The following is a 13,630-nucleotide window of genomic DNA, read 5'->3' as shown; positions in this document are numbered from 1 at the left end:
ATTGGTGGATCCGAAATTTTACCAGAAGTGCCAATCCGAATTTTTATCGGATTCCATAATCCAGAATGCAAAAAAAAAAAAAAAAACGGTTCAAGTGCATTTTAGGGTTTTAAAAAATAATAGGGACAGTTTGGTCTCTGCATAACATTGTGGGGTGCAGGAAGAAAAATGTAGGGGTGCAGGAAGAAACTGCCAATATTTATTAAACACACATATGCACATTTGGACCTATTTTGTGAGATTTGTTGCAGTAGTTAATTTAATATTATTTACTTATTTTTTACCTTTCACTCAACCTTTCGGGTGTGTGTTGAAACAATATTATGACGTAAAGAGAATAATTTTGGTAACTAAAATTATGTATATGTTAATGAAAAAAAATTGTGAATAGTTATAATAGACATGTATTAAATTTCATAATTGTCAGAAAATAATTAAGTTGGAGTATAAACATAAAAATAAAAGAAAACTAAAAGTATAAAGTACTTTAACAAACGTAAGTTTATGCATTTTGTCTTCAAAACATTATTCTTGTGATGGACATGATCGACATCATGGAAAAGGTTATGGGAAAGGATATTCAAACCTAATTGCAGTCTCTGCATATCTTGTTGTAATCCCTTAATACTTCCCCATATTTGATTTAACATGTTACCATATTGGGAAAATTGATCATGATGTTCTTCGACCTCAAAATCTTCATCTCCACTTTCTAGGTTTTCTTCTTGTAGACCATGGTTACTAGTGTCATGCTCTCATACACCATTTATGTTGACCACATTCAATTTTTAAAAGAGTAATTTTGAGTTAGCCTCCAACCTTAAATTAAAGCCTACATGCAAGAGTATACGAGTTATCAGAAGAGCGTAAGGTAGATGCATGCCATTTGACTTACATTTCTACATATGACGAATGATACAATATGACCAATTAATGACAATGTTATGTTTCATGGCCCACATCATGAAGACATAATCATGTACTAGTTGTGTGTACTTATTGTCGCATGGATTGAGAATGTAGATATATATGTAATGTAATAATTATCATCAACAATTAAACTTTTAGCATTCTTGCATGGACAACCGCAAAGTTGCGATAGTAACATTTCATCCAAAAACATTATCCTTGTCGTAGTTTAGGTCATATAGGATGGTGGTTAGGTCAAACTTGTGACCCTCCTATTTCAAGTTTGCAACATTAATTCAATCATCTGAAATGACTCGATCTTATTCTTCAATACTTACGTGACTAAATTGTCAGTGTCGAGGTGTTTCAAATTTGTGTAAAAGACCTTTATGAGATAATTGTAGTATTGACATTTTCATGACACAAATCTATCCCATGACTGAAAAGACAGAATTTTAGGAAATGTAAAACCATCCATAACAAAGAACAAAAAATCCATTACCTTTAGTTACACAAGGGCTCTAATCTCATAATCAGCGTAATATGTTTTTCATTTGAAAAATATCGTCCGTGATCTAACAAATGAGGGAAATGAGGTAGATTTGGTGGAGGAGAGGTTGGGTTATCAACTTGCATGATATTTAACTTGAAAAAAAAAATCAATGAAATTAAATTTGTCTAAACAAATTAATTCATTATTTAATAATTAGAAATGAAAATATGTAATCTCATTTGCTTGTAAACAGGGAATCGTACATGCATGATTGAATTTATTTTCACACAATGCCTCGACCCCATAACCAATTATGGTTCCTTTCATAATCAATTATGATTAGGCACATAATTGATTATGATATCATAACTGGTTATGTGGATGAATCTACACATCGATAATTCATTTGGCTCTTCCAGTGATAGTGAGAAAGGAAGCATGAATTAGCTTAAATGAATTTATCGCTAAAAATATTGTGTATATATCTCATTGGTTAAATGTACATATAGCATTGTATACAAATGATTTCAACTTTAAGAATGTGGGAAAAAACCACAAGTAAGTAAGAGAAGATTAGGTTTACATACATGGATGTGAAATGTATTGTAAGCCGAAATGCAAATAGGGTTGTCCCAAACTTTGTAAGTCAACCCTTAAAATAAGTCTTTCACACTAAAACTTGCAACCTTATTTGACAAACCAAATCATTCAACTTAGAAAATAGCACAAACTTGACAAAAATTATCATGCATCTGCATTAGGAAACAACACACTCAACTAACCTAGAAAAATTGTTTTGTTCTTCAAGATAGGAGCAAGTGGTCCACTTCTACCAGTTTCCCTTTTGAACCTTCTCCACTTACACTTTTCTTCAAGACTTCACCTTCTAAACCTAAAATACAACAATTTCATTCTCAACACATACAACTTAAAGAAAAGGGAGATAAGACTGCTCACCTCTTATTGAAATTGAAGTATCACGTCTTCCCTCTTCACTCACATCTTTATTTGAAATTTTAGAGAGTCGTCCCCTTCCCCCAAAGGCTGGATTACACTGGTCATGCAACACGCGCACAAATTTCATTCATTTTTCCATGGAGTAAGGACTTGACCTACTTACACTCCAAGACATAAGTTTATCTTACCAGTGTATGAAGTTCTTTAATTCAGTACTTTAAAGTACAGTAACATTCATTAATTATTTGTAAACTTTATTTACAAGTAGGCCATGTATATAGGTGAGGCGACTTCCACTCTTTTAGCCAACTACTTTGGTTTGACTTGTTGCAATGTATGTGTACGTCCATTAAGAAGTGAAAGAAGCATGCAACATCATTACAACTTTGTTTTTTAATTATTATAAATATGGAATGAAGATTTTTTTTTTCTTTTCAAATGTAAAAAAGGTCCATAGTTTGTTTAAATCTGCATAATTCCAAAGGTCCACAATTTGTCTTAGATAGACAATGTATAGTTGTCATTTTGAACATTATGTTCCATTATCAGTTTGACTTTGCTTTTAATTGGAATAGATTACCATGTCCGTTGTTGCCAAGCAGTAAGACATAATCAATTATGAGCAAAACCATAACCAATTATCTTTTCTTCTTCAACCCGTGCACAATGTCTTCGTCAATGCTTCAACGTCAAAGAATTCCTCTCAATCACGTATCCAAAACATACATGAATCACATTTCATGCAAGGGTAAAGTGGTAAACTTACCAACCCCCACTTACAATTCCATGTTTTTCTTCACATATAAAAGGGGACACTCATTCCCTCCCCCTCGCCTTGCTTTTCATGCATTTCCATTTAGTTCATGCAATCCAAACATGAACGATGTTGGGTCTTTCTCCACTTGTGTATCCTCTTCAACAATACATAAGTAGATTCAAATAAAGCATTAATGTCATCCATCACTCTCGCTTAAAGTTTCAAATATCCTTTCTTCTTTAGATATAATAACAAAAGTTTATATGTATGTGATATTGCACATTCATGCACACCTTAATACAACTCACTAAAAAAATGGATACCTAAAATACATTCAAGTCACCATCGTGTCCTTATTATCATTCTAACCACCACCTAAAACCATCATTATAGTCTTTATAAAACAAGAGTTGTAGGCAATTTAGGTATTAGTCGTGAGCGATAGTCCTTATAAAACAAGAATTGTAGGTAATTTAGGTATTAATCGTGAGCGATAGATTCAGATTACTACTTTATTTAACTTTACTTTTTCAATAAAAAATTATACATGACAAAAACACTAAATTGGTAGAGATTTATTGTACCTCCATGTTTTCTTCTTGCACCTCCATAGAAAACATGAAATGACAATTTTACCATTTTCTTCATATTCTTCATTAACACTCCTCTTCTCCTTCTTTTGGATTCTAAAATTCTAAACTCTAAAATTTGGAATACAAATATATTCTGATTTTAAAATTCAAAATGCATTTTTCAGGTTCGGAATGTATTTTCAAACTCATAAAATACTTTTCAAAATTCTAGAGTTTAGGGTTACAAATTATATAATTCAAAAATAAAATAAAAAAAATCATGCATCTTTTGCATAATAGTAGTTTTAGAATTAAAAGATTTATAGAAGAGCAAAGAACTATCAAGGTGGAGGAAGAAATTGTCCAATACTAACAAAATCAAACTTAATAGTTTATCCACAAGGATAAACTTTTGGCATAAATTAACCTCAATATAGTTCTTGCTCTCGCTCTCGTATGTCCATCAGTCACAGACATTGCTCAAGACTATGCAATATATATATATATATACATATTTATTCTTTAATGATTTGAGACATTTTAAAAATACGATTGTAACCCGTCACCAAATTTTAAAGTAAACAATAATTTAAATGCAGTAAATGATTTTAATAATATTGTTTCTAAATGTGAAATTGGAAACGAGGTTTTAAGTTGCTCTTAGCTCTAGACTTTTAAAAACAACCATAATAGAGTTAACAATTTTCAAAACAAGCAATGTCAATATCTTAAATACGAAGAATAATCTTAACAATATTATCTTAATTATTATCTTAGTTATGATGCACTATAGGAGATCTAACAAAGGTTCGTCAAGCATGCCCAACAAAGTTCACAGGGTTGACATAAGAAACACTGTCATAGTACGTGGAAGAATGATACAAATTAGTCATATATGTCTCATTATTTTTCTAAATTTTACATTCTCATCCTCCTACAAACACTGGATTTGAACGTCAGAATAATCTTAAAATGTATGCTGCTAGAGTTTAGTTTGTGTGGTTAATATAAGATTTCATTTGAATATGGCTCCTTCCTATACTGATGCTGAACAGTAATAATTATATGTACATAAGTGCCCCCATCTAACCCAAATAGCTACATCAATTTAATCAGCATATTACTTACATATTGACCAAGTTTCCAAATTTGATTAAACTTCGTCCCAAATTGAGATATACAAGATTTGCGGGGATACATTTCAATATCGACGTAATAAGCTAACCAAAGAGTTATTTGGAAGACTAAACTGGTGATAAATCAACCTTGTAGAAACCAAATAGTATATTACTCAACAAAAGATAATTTCATTATTAAAATAATTTGCATGTTTAAGAACTTCTAATACTCATATACGCCACAAAATGAAGTGAAAAGGTAAATGAATAAAGGAACATGATAACTTCTTTTAACCGTTCCAGCAGCATAATAACTCGCAAGATGCTGTTTGTAGTACATAGAGACACTTACGAATCAGCTTCATCGTGGACAATGGACACACTGCAAAATGTTTTAGTTGAAGACCCAATTTCGACAGAGACAGTGAACCTTGGCAAGAGCAGCCATATAATCATCAGACCTGATTTAAAGAATGAATGATCACATTTCATGTTTCCGAATTTGCACTCTTTTCACTAGCTAAGAAATGTGTACTTATTCAAAACAAAACCTTTGCCCGTAAGAAGACTGGCATGCAGCAACTATGTGAACTTTAGCAGCATCTGTTTCATTCTACCCATGGAAAAATCCTTAGGATGAAATTCATAAAGCAACTTGAAACCAAATAAAAACCATAAAATGTACAAATCTTCTGACATAGAACAAGATGGCAGGTTAATATACAATATTCCAGTTTGGTCGACTTTCTTCAACCTTGCCACTCTCTTACCAATTCCAAAAACTAACAACAAAGTGTGCAAACTAATGAATATTTATTTTGAGGTTCTTCGTTTGTGCATGCATTTTTTGGTTGGAAAGACTATGCACAATTATTATTTCAACATATATCTGATTTTTCCTAATGTAAAAAAAAATAGAAAAACCAATTCTGTCAAATTACCACCCCCATAAATATTCCACCCAACAGAGGCTATGTAAACAACAGCCAGAGTTCCATTGGGATAATGATATCAATCATTGAGCCAAATGTATAATCTTTTGATATGTTTAAGATTGGAAGTTACAAGAATACCTGAGATTCGTAATAAAGCCCGGCATATAATGAAGCATAAAAATACTCACTGTCTCTTCCACCAGAGAATGCAGCTACAAACTAGACAGGTAAATCAATTGCCCGCATCAGATTACATTTACAGAGGCACGAGGAATATAGAGTGCCAATAACAAAGTCCAATAAAATTATTCTAGTGCCTTTGAAGGAAACTGAAAGTAGAGAATTACTGCAAACCTGTTTCTACGTCTACAATTCTGGTTCTGACCAAATAAACGATAAAAATGGTAAGATTATATCTTAATCTAACTATGAAACTAGTTTGATCTCCTATTAAAAGAGGAGGTATCTTATCTAACCAGTCAATTATAGGACTTAGGAAAATATAAATTTTAAGAATTAGATAATATTAGTTAAGTTCCGGTAGATAACAAAATAATTGACTAGGAATTATAAAATACACCTCTCATTATGAACAAACACACTCAATTCTGAATGCTCTAACTAGAAACCCTAGGAATCATACTGAAGTACTTTTTACTAGAACACAAACATACAAATTTTTACTACTAGACAAGAGATTATCGAATCCAAAGCTCTCATTAAAAAAAGTGAAACAAAATTAGGCTATTTGCACTTTTGGTCCTCGACTTCTAATTCTAAAAATGTTCAAATTTTGACTTTCTATTTTCAATTTGAATAATGTCATCTTCCTAGTTTTTGAATTGATTGTTAGTGTACTGCTGATGTGGTTAACAGATCCTTGATGATAAATATCAGCCTCACAAAGTCCTCTCTGCTAATTTCCTACTTCTTATTTACTCACTAAAAAGAAGTGAATTTTTCATTATACATTCTACATTACAGTTAATAATAGGCAGAACTGCTGAGGAACAAAGCAATGTCCGCTTCACATAGGGCATAAAAGCATATTGATTAATCATCAAGAGGAGAAGCTCATGTTTGGCATTTGTGTAAACATAAGAATTAGAGAAAAATTTACTAACACCCGAGATTTTGCACAATTACACTTGACACCCCTCATTTTTTCAACATTACACCAATCTCCCTCTCTTCATATAACAACGATATAATCAGGGGTGATCTATGTTAACAGAAGAGATATACGGTGCTATATTGTTGTATAAATGAAGCAGGATTGTGTAGTTGAGTAAAATCTTAGGGGATGTTACACAATCTGTCCTACGAAACATATCAAAAATCGTGAAAATTATACCAGATTAACAAATTGCCAACATAATCTTAGTTTAAGTATGAGAGGACTCGATATCTGGGAAGAATCACCAGATTATGAGGTAAATGTGCATGAAGACAAAAAAAATGGCATGCTTTAGAAATGCTCACGGACCAACAACAACTCTCCTAAAATCTAGCTCAAGTTATAAGGGGAAGAATTAAGCATGGTTTTATATATAACAGAAATAACTGCATACTAAGTAAAAACGTAACTACAGCACACCTTTTCAGGATCCCCACCATCTTTGAACATGTTATATGCTTCCCGCATGACTGGCCTCGGGTCTATGCCAACCTAAATTCATTTAGAAAGATGATAATTATTTGCATATTTACACACTCCATTTTCATGTGAACTTCCTAGTGGCAAGAAATAGAAGCAACTACTTGCCTCAAGAAATCGCTTCCTTGCTTCATCCACTCCATACAGTGGAGCTTCACACAGAAAGCACCATATGGACTCTTCCGTGTCATTTGGATTTTGCGCAACATCAAAGCGAAACTGCTCAGCTCCCTCTTCAAATCTACAATAAAAAGGATCCAATTTAGTCTCCATTGGATACACTCAGATGCAGCACATTGTAGTTGTGCTTGCCCACGCCACACCTATTTTACTTTGTCAATAAAAAAATCAACAATGATTCTTTCCTAAAGTTAGCTAGAGAAAGTAGTGTAAGTAAGTACCGATTGAGGTAGTAAAGTGTCAAGCCCCTTTGCCAAAGATCTGGTAACAATCACAATGTCTCATAACCGAAATATCAAAGTGAATTCATGAATCGTTTTCCAGAAGTGTATAAACCTACACGCCTTTTGACGAGGATCCAACTGCATTGCCTTGTCGAACTCCACAAGAGACCCCGAAACATCACCCTTAACAATAAATTTAACAACAAATGTTAAATGTACAACAAACAATTCATAATGCATAGAGATAGACACAAAAAGTGCTATTGAATAAAATGTTATATGAGTACCAGAAGCACATCAGAACACAAAAATAAGCAGCTATGATGCATGCTCAAAGTGGTACAAAATGTAAAAGAAAAAGGTGACGATGAGGAAGTAGAATTGGAGAAGAACCTGGCGGAAAAGAGACATTCCGCGTCGAATTGCGAGAACGGCTTCACGGGCATTGTTATTGGCGCCGGTGAGAGCGTCCCAGATGCCGGAAACCGAGGGAAGGAAGAGTCTTCGGGTGAGGTTTATAGGATGAGTGAGAGAGAAAGGTGATTTGAAAGACAATAGTACTGGGAATGAGGAAGAGTGATGAAGAGAAGGGGACACCAATATGGCGGGTTTAAGGTTGTGGGAAATGGACATCAACGCTGACATGGTTGTGGAAGGAAGCTAAGGTAAGGTGTTTCTGACCAGAAATGTTACCTGTATTATCATATCTTTTAAATATCAATATTTTTTTACATCATATCTAAATTCCAATAAATATTAATATTTTAATTATTTATAAAAATTTATAATTTTTTAATTTAAAAACATTTTACATTTTACTTGTATTTTTATTAAAAAAAATATTTATAGGGTGTCAAAATATTATATCTCTTTAAATATATGGATATGAAACACTCATATTCCCATTTTCAACTTAAAACTTCCTAAATTATTATTTTATTATAATATGTTATTATTATTAAAATAGAATATTTTATTATAAAAAAACAATTGTGAAATTGATGTATATAAAAATGTCAGTGTCAATGAAAATTTTTCGTAAATATATGGACCACAAAAGTTTTACCGTATATTTTTTCACTCTTCCAAACAATAATAATATTATTTTATTATAAAATTTTATTTTTATTATTAAAAAAAGTTAAAAAAATAAAAATAAGAGGAAAAAAAGTAGATATAAAAGAATTATTATTGTAAATATATATAGAAAAAAAAACACTTTTTTGCTTTTCGTAATTGGGATATTTTGCTCTTCTTTTCCCTCAAATTACTTCAGTTTAAAAAAAATATTTCCACTCTTAAAGAAACTAACAAAATATGGCATGAAAAATAGTGCCACTTCCCATGCATATATATGAATTCGATAATTATATTGAAAATCAAAATACTCAAATTATATGAACTAGATTAACTAAAAGAAGTTTGTAGAATTAAAAAACAAAATATTCAAAATTTAAGAACTAAGAAGATATTTAAAGTTAAATTAAAAATAGAAAAATATTACAAATCCTCATTTATCCTTAATATGTAAATCACATTTTTTCACCATAAAAGTCATCACATTCATTAAGTTAACTGATAATTTAAACTCAAATCAAATAAAAATTAAAAATTAAAAATTATGAGCTCTTTAATGTTATGATTTAGGTTAGATTTGATTAGCCACACTTTTAATAAAGTTTGTAGTAAGTTGCAAATGGAGCTTTAAGATATTAATTGATATAATTTAAATCTATTTAATAAATTTTGATAATATTATTGAGATATTTAACCTATTTTAATTAATAAAGCATACTAATCATAAGATTAAAGAGACATATATGGTAATAAATATAATGAATAGAGATTACAAACAAAGTCTTATACAAATTATTATGAAAAGAGAGAAATGAACAAGCATTGGGTTAAAAAAAATGAGAAATGAAAGAGGTTAAGACACTCAATACTCTTATTTAAGATCTTGTTACTCATTGGCTAGAACACATTGACAGGTAAATCAATTATATAAGCAACAAAAAGGACGATGACATGAAAGGAGAGGAAACAATGTCTCAAACTCTACAACAAATCATGACAATGATGGAAGACACGTGGAGACAAAATGAAGAGAGAATAGAGGAGTCATAAAAGATGCAGGAAGAGATTAGAAGGGAAAAGGAAGTTGTGAGAAAAATGTTAGATCAATCATTTTAGATACAAGATCAATTTCAAAGAAGGAATGAGGAGTTGCAATAGGTGATACAAAATCAGTTGGTAAAGGTCAGGATTGAGGAAGATACTGATCAAGACTTTCAACCACTCAATAATATTAATAATATAAATTATATTATTATTATTATTTTTATTATTATTATTATTAATAAATATAAATTATATTAATAATAATATAATAAGTATAATAAAAATTATAATATGACCAAAGAACTTGTTTGATTTAGTGATTAATGTTTATTTGGTTACTGAAAGAACCTAACTTTGAGTTTGCAGACAACAACCTTCCGACTACTAATTGAATAACTAAGTTTAAAAAAATTGAAAAATAAAAACAAATTGTGAAGAAAGAACTCATCCAAATAAAAAAAATAGAAAGATTTAGAAAAAAGATAAATTTTTCATATCACAAACTAAAAAGCATCCTTTAAAATTATCATATTCCAGTTTTAAATTTCTCAATTTTTTTGTTTTTGTTAAACATTATTTTCAAAACAAACAAAATATTTTAAAATTATATTCCTCTTTCAAATTTCTAAAAAAATAAAATAAGTTTTCCGTTTATTAGAATTTTTGTATTATGTATTGTACATCCGTATACATAATAGTATACTTTCACAAAACTTGTTAAAATAAAGTTTTTACTCCCCTATATAGGAAGTTTTCCATATTACTAATTCGAAGGAGGTGATTCCCATATATAGAAAGCATCTTTATTAGCTTTTTCAACTAAACATATATCATTGAAAAATATTTCACCGAGTCCAAACGGGGAGAGAAGTCTCCAAAAATCACTCGTTAGAACATTAAAAAATATTATTTAATAATAATACGTGGATACCGGTTACATTTATTAAATAAAAAATATTATTTTATTATAATATAAGATTTTATTTAATAAAGGTCAAATAAATTTTATAAAGCTCAAATAATTATTATAGGTTCTGGTATGTTAACTTTGTTTCATTGATTGAATAGAAAACCCTCCCCATTCTCTAAATAGTAAGTTAATATAATAATCTAATTTTAGATATCTCAAACATATATTTCCTTAATTCCAACCACAAATTTTGCATTATTTTTTACATTGTTAATTTTTTTTGGATTATTAATCTTTTTCTTTCTTATATATACAACTGATCTGGTTTGATTTCACTTGTGTGAAATGTGCCGACTACTGGTAGAAAGTTGTCTAGTTTTACTAACAAAATTATATAGTTATGTTGCTGTATATATTAAAAGATATATTTATTATTAAAGGATATAAAAAATATTAAAATAATAATATTATTGATTATAAAGTAATGGAGAAAAAAAAATTGTCTATCAAGTACAACTATACAGTTCGAAAGAAATTAGCTGTGGAATTAGTTGCGGGTCATGCTTATCCTTCTTATTCCTCATGCCTTCTTCCACGACAACACCCTCTCAAATTTTGTACACCGCAAAACATAAAAAAAATGTAGAGGGCAAGGATCAGCTCATAACTATTCCAACATTCAAAGTTCCTTCACTTACCCAAAACAAATAAAAAAACATTTTTAAATTTGTTCCAAATTTTTAATCTTATAATTAATATATTTTTTTAAATTATACTAAAATATTAAATACCAATTTTTAAATAATACGTGAAAAATATTATGCAGACATACCATATCATACCAATAATGTAATATAAGATTAACTCACACAACTTCTACCTAAATCAGATATTCCAATCCAATCATGTCATATATATCTGACTTTCTGACACGGAATTAGAGATTAATTAGCTTTATTATTTGTTTTTGAGGTGCATTAAAAATAATAAATTATAAAATTATTTGTGGTGGTGTGGTGAAAGTTATGTGATAAAGGAGGATAAATAGAAGTGGTGTGATGATAGTATCTTTCGGAAAGTCGACAGCTACACATTTATAAAAGGTCAAAATGACACCTGTGAATTGCCTGCGTTTAGGAAGAGGAAAGCTCAGCGTCGCATGTTCACGAGAATCATAACGCTGGCGGCTGAGATAAAACCCGACGCACCCTTTCATATGATTTTGTGAATGTTTTTTCCTTTCTCCTAAATTCAAACTCCTGAAAACATGGATTCGTTGCCGGAAGATTGTGTTTCAAAGATTCTGTCGTACACATCTCCACCTGACGCATGTAGATTCTCAATGGTGTCTTCAACCATGCGTTCAGCCGCTGACTCTGACCTCCTATGGCAAAGCTTCTTTCCCTCTGATTATCGTCACATTCTCTCAAGAGCTCTCTTTCCCCACACCCTCGATTCCTCTTCTTACAAACACCTCTTCTACTCTCTCTGCCATCCACTTCTCCTAGATGGTGGCAACATGGTATATATAAATGCTTAACTAATTAATCAATTCCTTTCATGCTTCTTTTCATTTCCTACAAATTACTTAAGACATAGTATTATGCAGAGCTTCAAATTAGACAAGTCTTCAGGTAAAAAATCTTACATCCTATCTGCAAGACAACTGTCGATAACGTGGAGCACTGACCCTTTGTACTGGTGCTGGAAAACGGTCCCTGAATCAAGGTAATTAATTGATTGAGCCCTTGCTGAAGCGGTCAAATTTGTAAGATGTTGAATATCTGAATTTGTAAGGTAATTAATGAATGTTAATTAGCAAGGGCGATTAATGATTGTGCAGGTTCAGAGAGGTGGCAGAGCTGAGAATGGTGAGCTGGTTAGAAATTCGGGGGAAAATAGGGACGAGAGTTCTAACGGCGAACACGTGGTATGCGGTTTATCTGATAATGAAAGTTTCGCACCGCGAGTACGGGCTTGATCGGGTGGCGTGTGAGGTGAGTGTTGCAGTGGGCGAGAAAGTGCAGAGTGGGAGGGTTTATCTGTGCGAGAAAGAGGAGAAGAAGGGTAAGAAGGAGAGAGTGTTGAACATGGAAGAGGAGGTGATTGGAGTTGCAACAAGAAGAGAAGATGGGTGGATGGAAGTTAAGGTGGGTGAGTTCTTCAGCGGCCATAACGAGGAAGAAGTTACGGTGAGTTTGATGGAGGTGAGTTACCCGTTAAAGGGAGGACTTATCGTGGAAGGCATCGAAGTAAGACCCAAACGACATCATTCTTAATTCTCCATTAACGTAGTGGGATAAGATAAAATATGTTCACATTTTTCACTTTTCACTTTTGTTTACCACACCCAAAACTAAACCCATGAATGTAAGTGAGTTGAAAACACAAGTTTCTTAGACTGTTTTGTTTTCTTCTGTAATTTCTAAGTATATATTTTCAATCTTCAATAAATGTCTGCGTTCCATTTAAATTAAACACTGGTTTTACATTTCAGTGTGCTGTTTGCTCAAAAAAAGAGCCCCAAAACTGGGAAAACCTTAAACCGTGTTATTCGAATACCAGTGTCCAAATTAACCCGTGCTTACTAAAAACAAAAAATAACAAATTATTGGCTGCTTCTATCACCAACTATTATATTATATTAAAAGATGTTTGTTACTTTGACCACTTTAACTAAATATACCAATCTTGACAACGTGACATGATATGAGGGCGGCTAATGTGATGAAGGGTAGTTTTATCTCGTAAAGAATTAAAATTTAAAATACGGAAAGAGTTATTGAGAAAACTAAAA

General features: G+C 31.4%; 2 protein-coding genes across 2 annotated transcripts; one reads left to right on the top strand and one right to left on the bottom strand.

Annotated features, from left to right (window-relative positions):
- Nucleotides 1-4,973: 4,973 nt before the first annotated feature.
- Nucleotides 4,974-8,492, bottom strand: LOC137830051 (Tetratricopeptide repeat (TPR)-like superfamily protein). Its single transcript, XM_068637144.2, has 8 exons — nt 8,196-8,492; nt 7,919-7,985; nt 7,800-7,839; nt 7,507-7,639; nt 7,339-7,410; nt 5,880-5,960; nt 5,358-5,419; nt 4,974-5,267 (listed from the first exon to the last, which is right to left on the bottom strand). Exons 1-8 carry the CDS (start codon nt 8,445-8,447, stop codon nt 5,201-5,203), a joined length of 774 nt encoding a protein of 257 aa, XP_068493245.1. The 5' UTR covers nt 8,448-8,492; the 3' UTR covers nt 4,974-5,200.
- Nucleotides 8,493-11,867: 3,375 nt separating this feature from the next.
- On the top strand, nt 11,868-13,306 carry LOC137830050 (F-box protein PP2-B15). Its single transcript, XM_068637143.2, has 3 exons — nt 11,868-12,355; nt 12,443-12,561; nt 12,677-13,306. The coding sequence occupies exons 1-3, from the start codon at nt 12,101-12,103 to the stop codon at nt 13,110-13,112; spliced, it is 810 nt and encodes a 269-aa protein (XP_068493244.1). The 5' UTR covers nt 11,868-12,100; the 3' UTR covers nt 13,113-13,306.
- Nucleotides 13,307-13,630: the final 324 nt, after the last annotated feature.

This window comes from Phaseolus vulgaris, chromosome 7, assembly GCF_051622355.1.
Source record: "Phaseolus vulgaris cultivar YP4 chromosome 7, ASM5162235v1, whole genome shotgun sequence".
NCBI lineage: Eukaryota > Viridiplantae > Streptophyta > Magnoliopsida > Fabales > Fabaceae > Phaseolus > Phaseolus vulgaris.
Note: the sequence above shows the minus strand (reverse complement) of the source record. Positions and strands in the feature narration are given on the sequence as shown.

Coding starts and splice junctions, on each gene's coding strand:
- LOC137830051 (XM_068637144.2), bottom strand. CDS start 8,447: ATGTCAGCGTTGATGTCCATTTCCCACAACCTTAAACCCGCCATATTG. Junction 7,640..7,799: donor ACACTTTACTACCTCAATCG/GTACTTACTTAC, acceptor TTTTTATTGTAG/ATTTGAAGAGGGAGCTGAGC. Junction 7,411..7,506: donor CAAGGAAGCGATTTCTTGAG/GCAAGTAGTTGC, acceptor AAATGAATTTAG/GTTGGCATAGACCCGAGGCC.
- LOC137830050 (XM_068637143.2), top strand. CDS start 12,101: ATGGATTCGTTGCCGGAAGATTGTGTTTCAAAGATTCTGTCGTACACA. Junction 12,356..12,442: donor TCCTAGATGGTGGCAACATG/GTATATATAAAT, acceptor AGTATTATGCAG/AGCTTCAAATTAGACAAGTC. Junction 12,562..12,676: donor AAAACGGTCCCTGAATCAAG/GTAATTAATTGA, acceptor ATGATTGTGCAG/GTTCAGAGAGGTGGCAGAGC.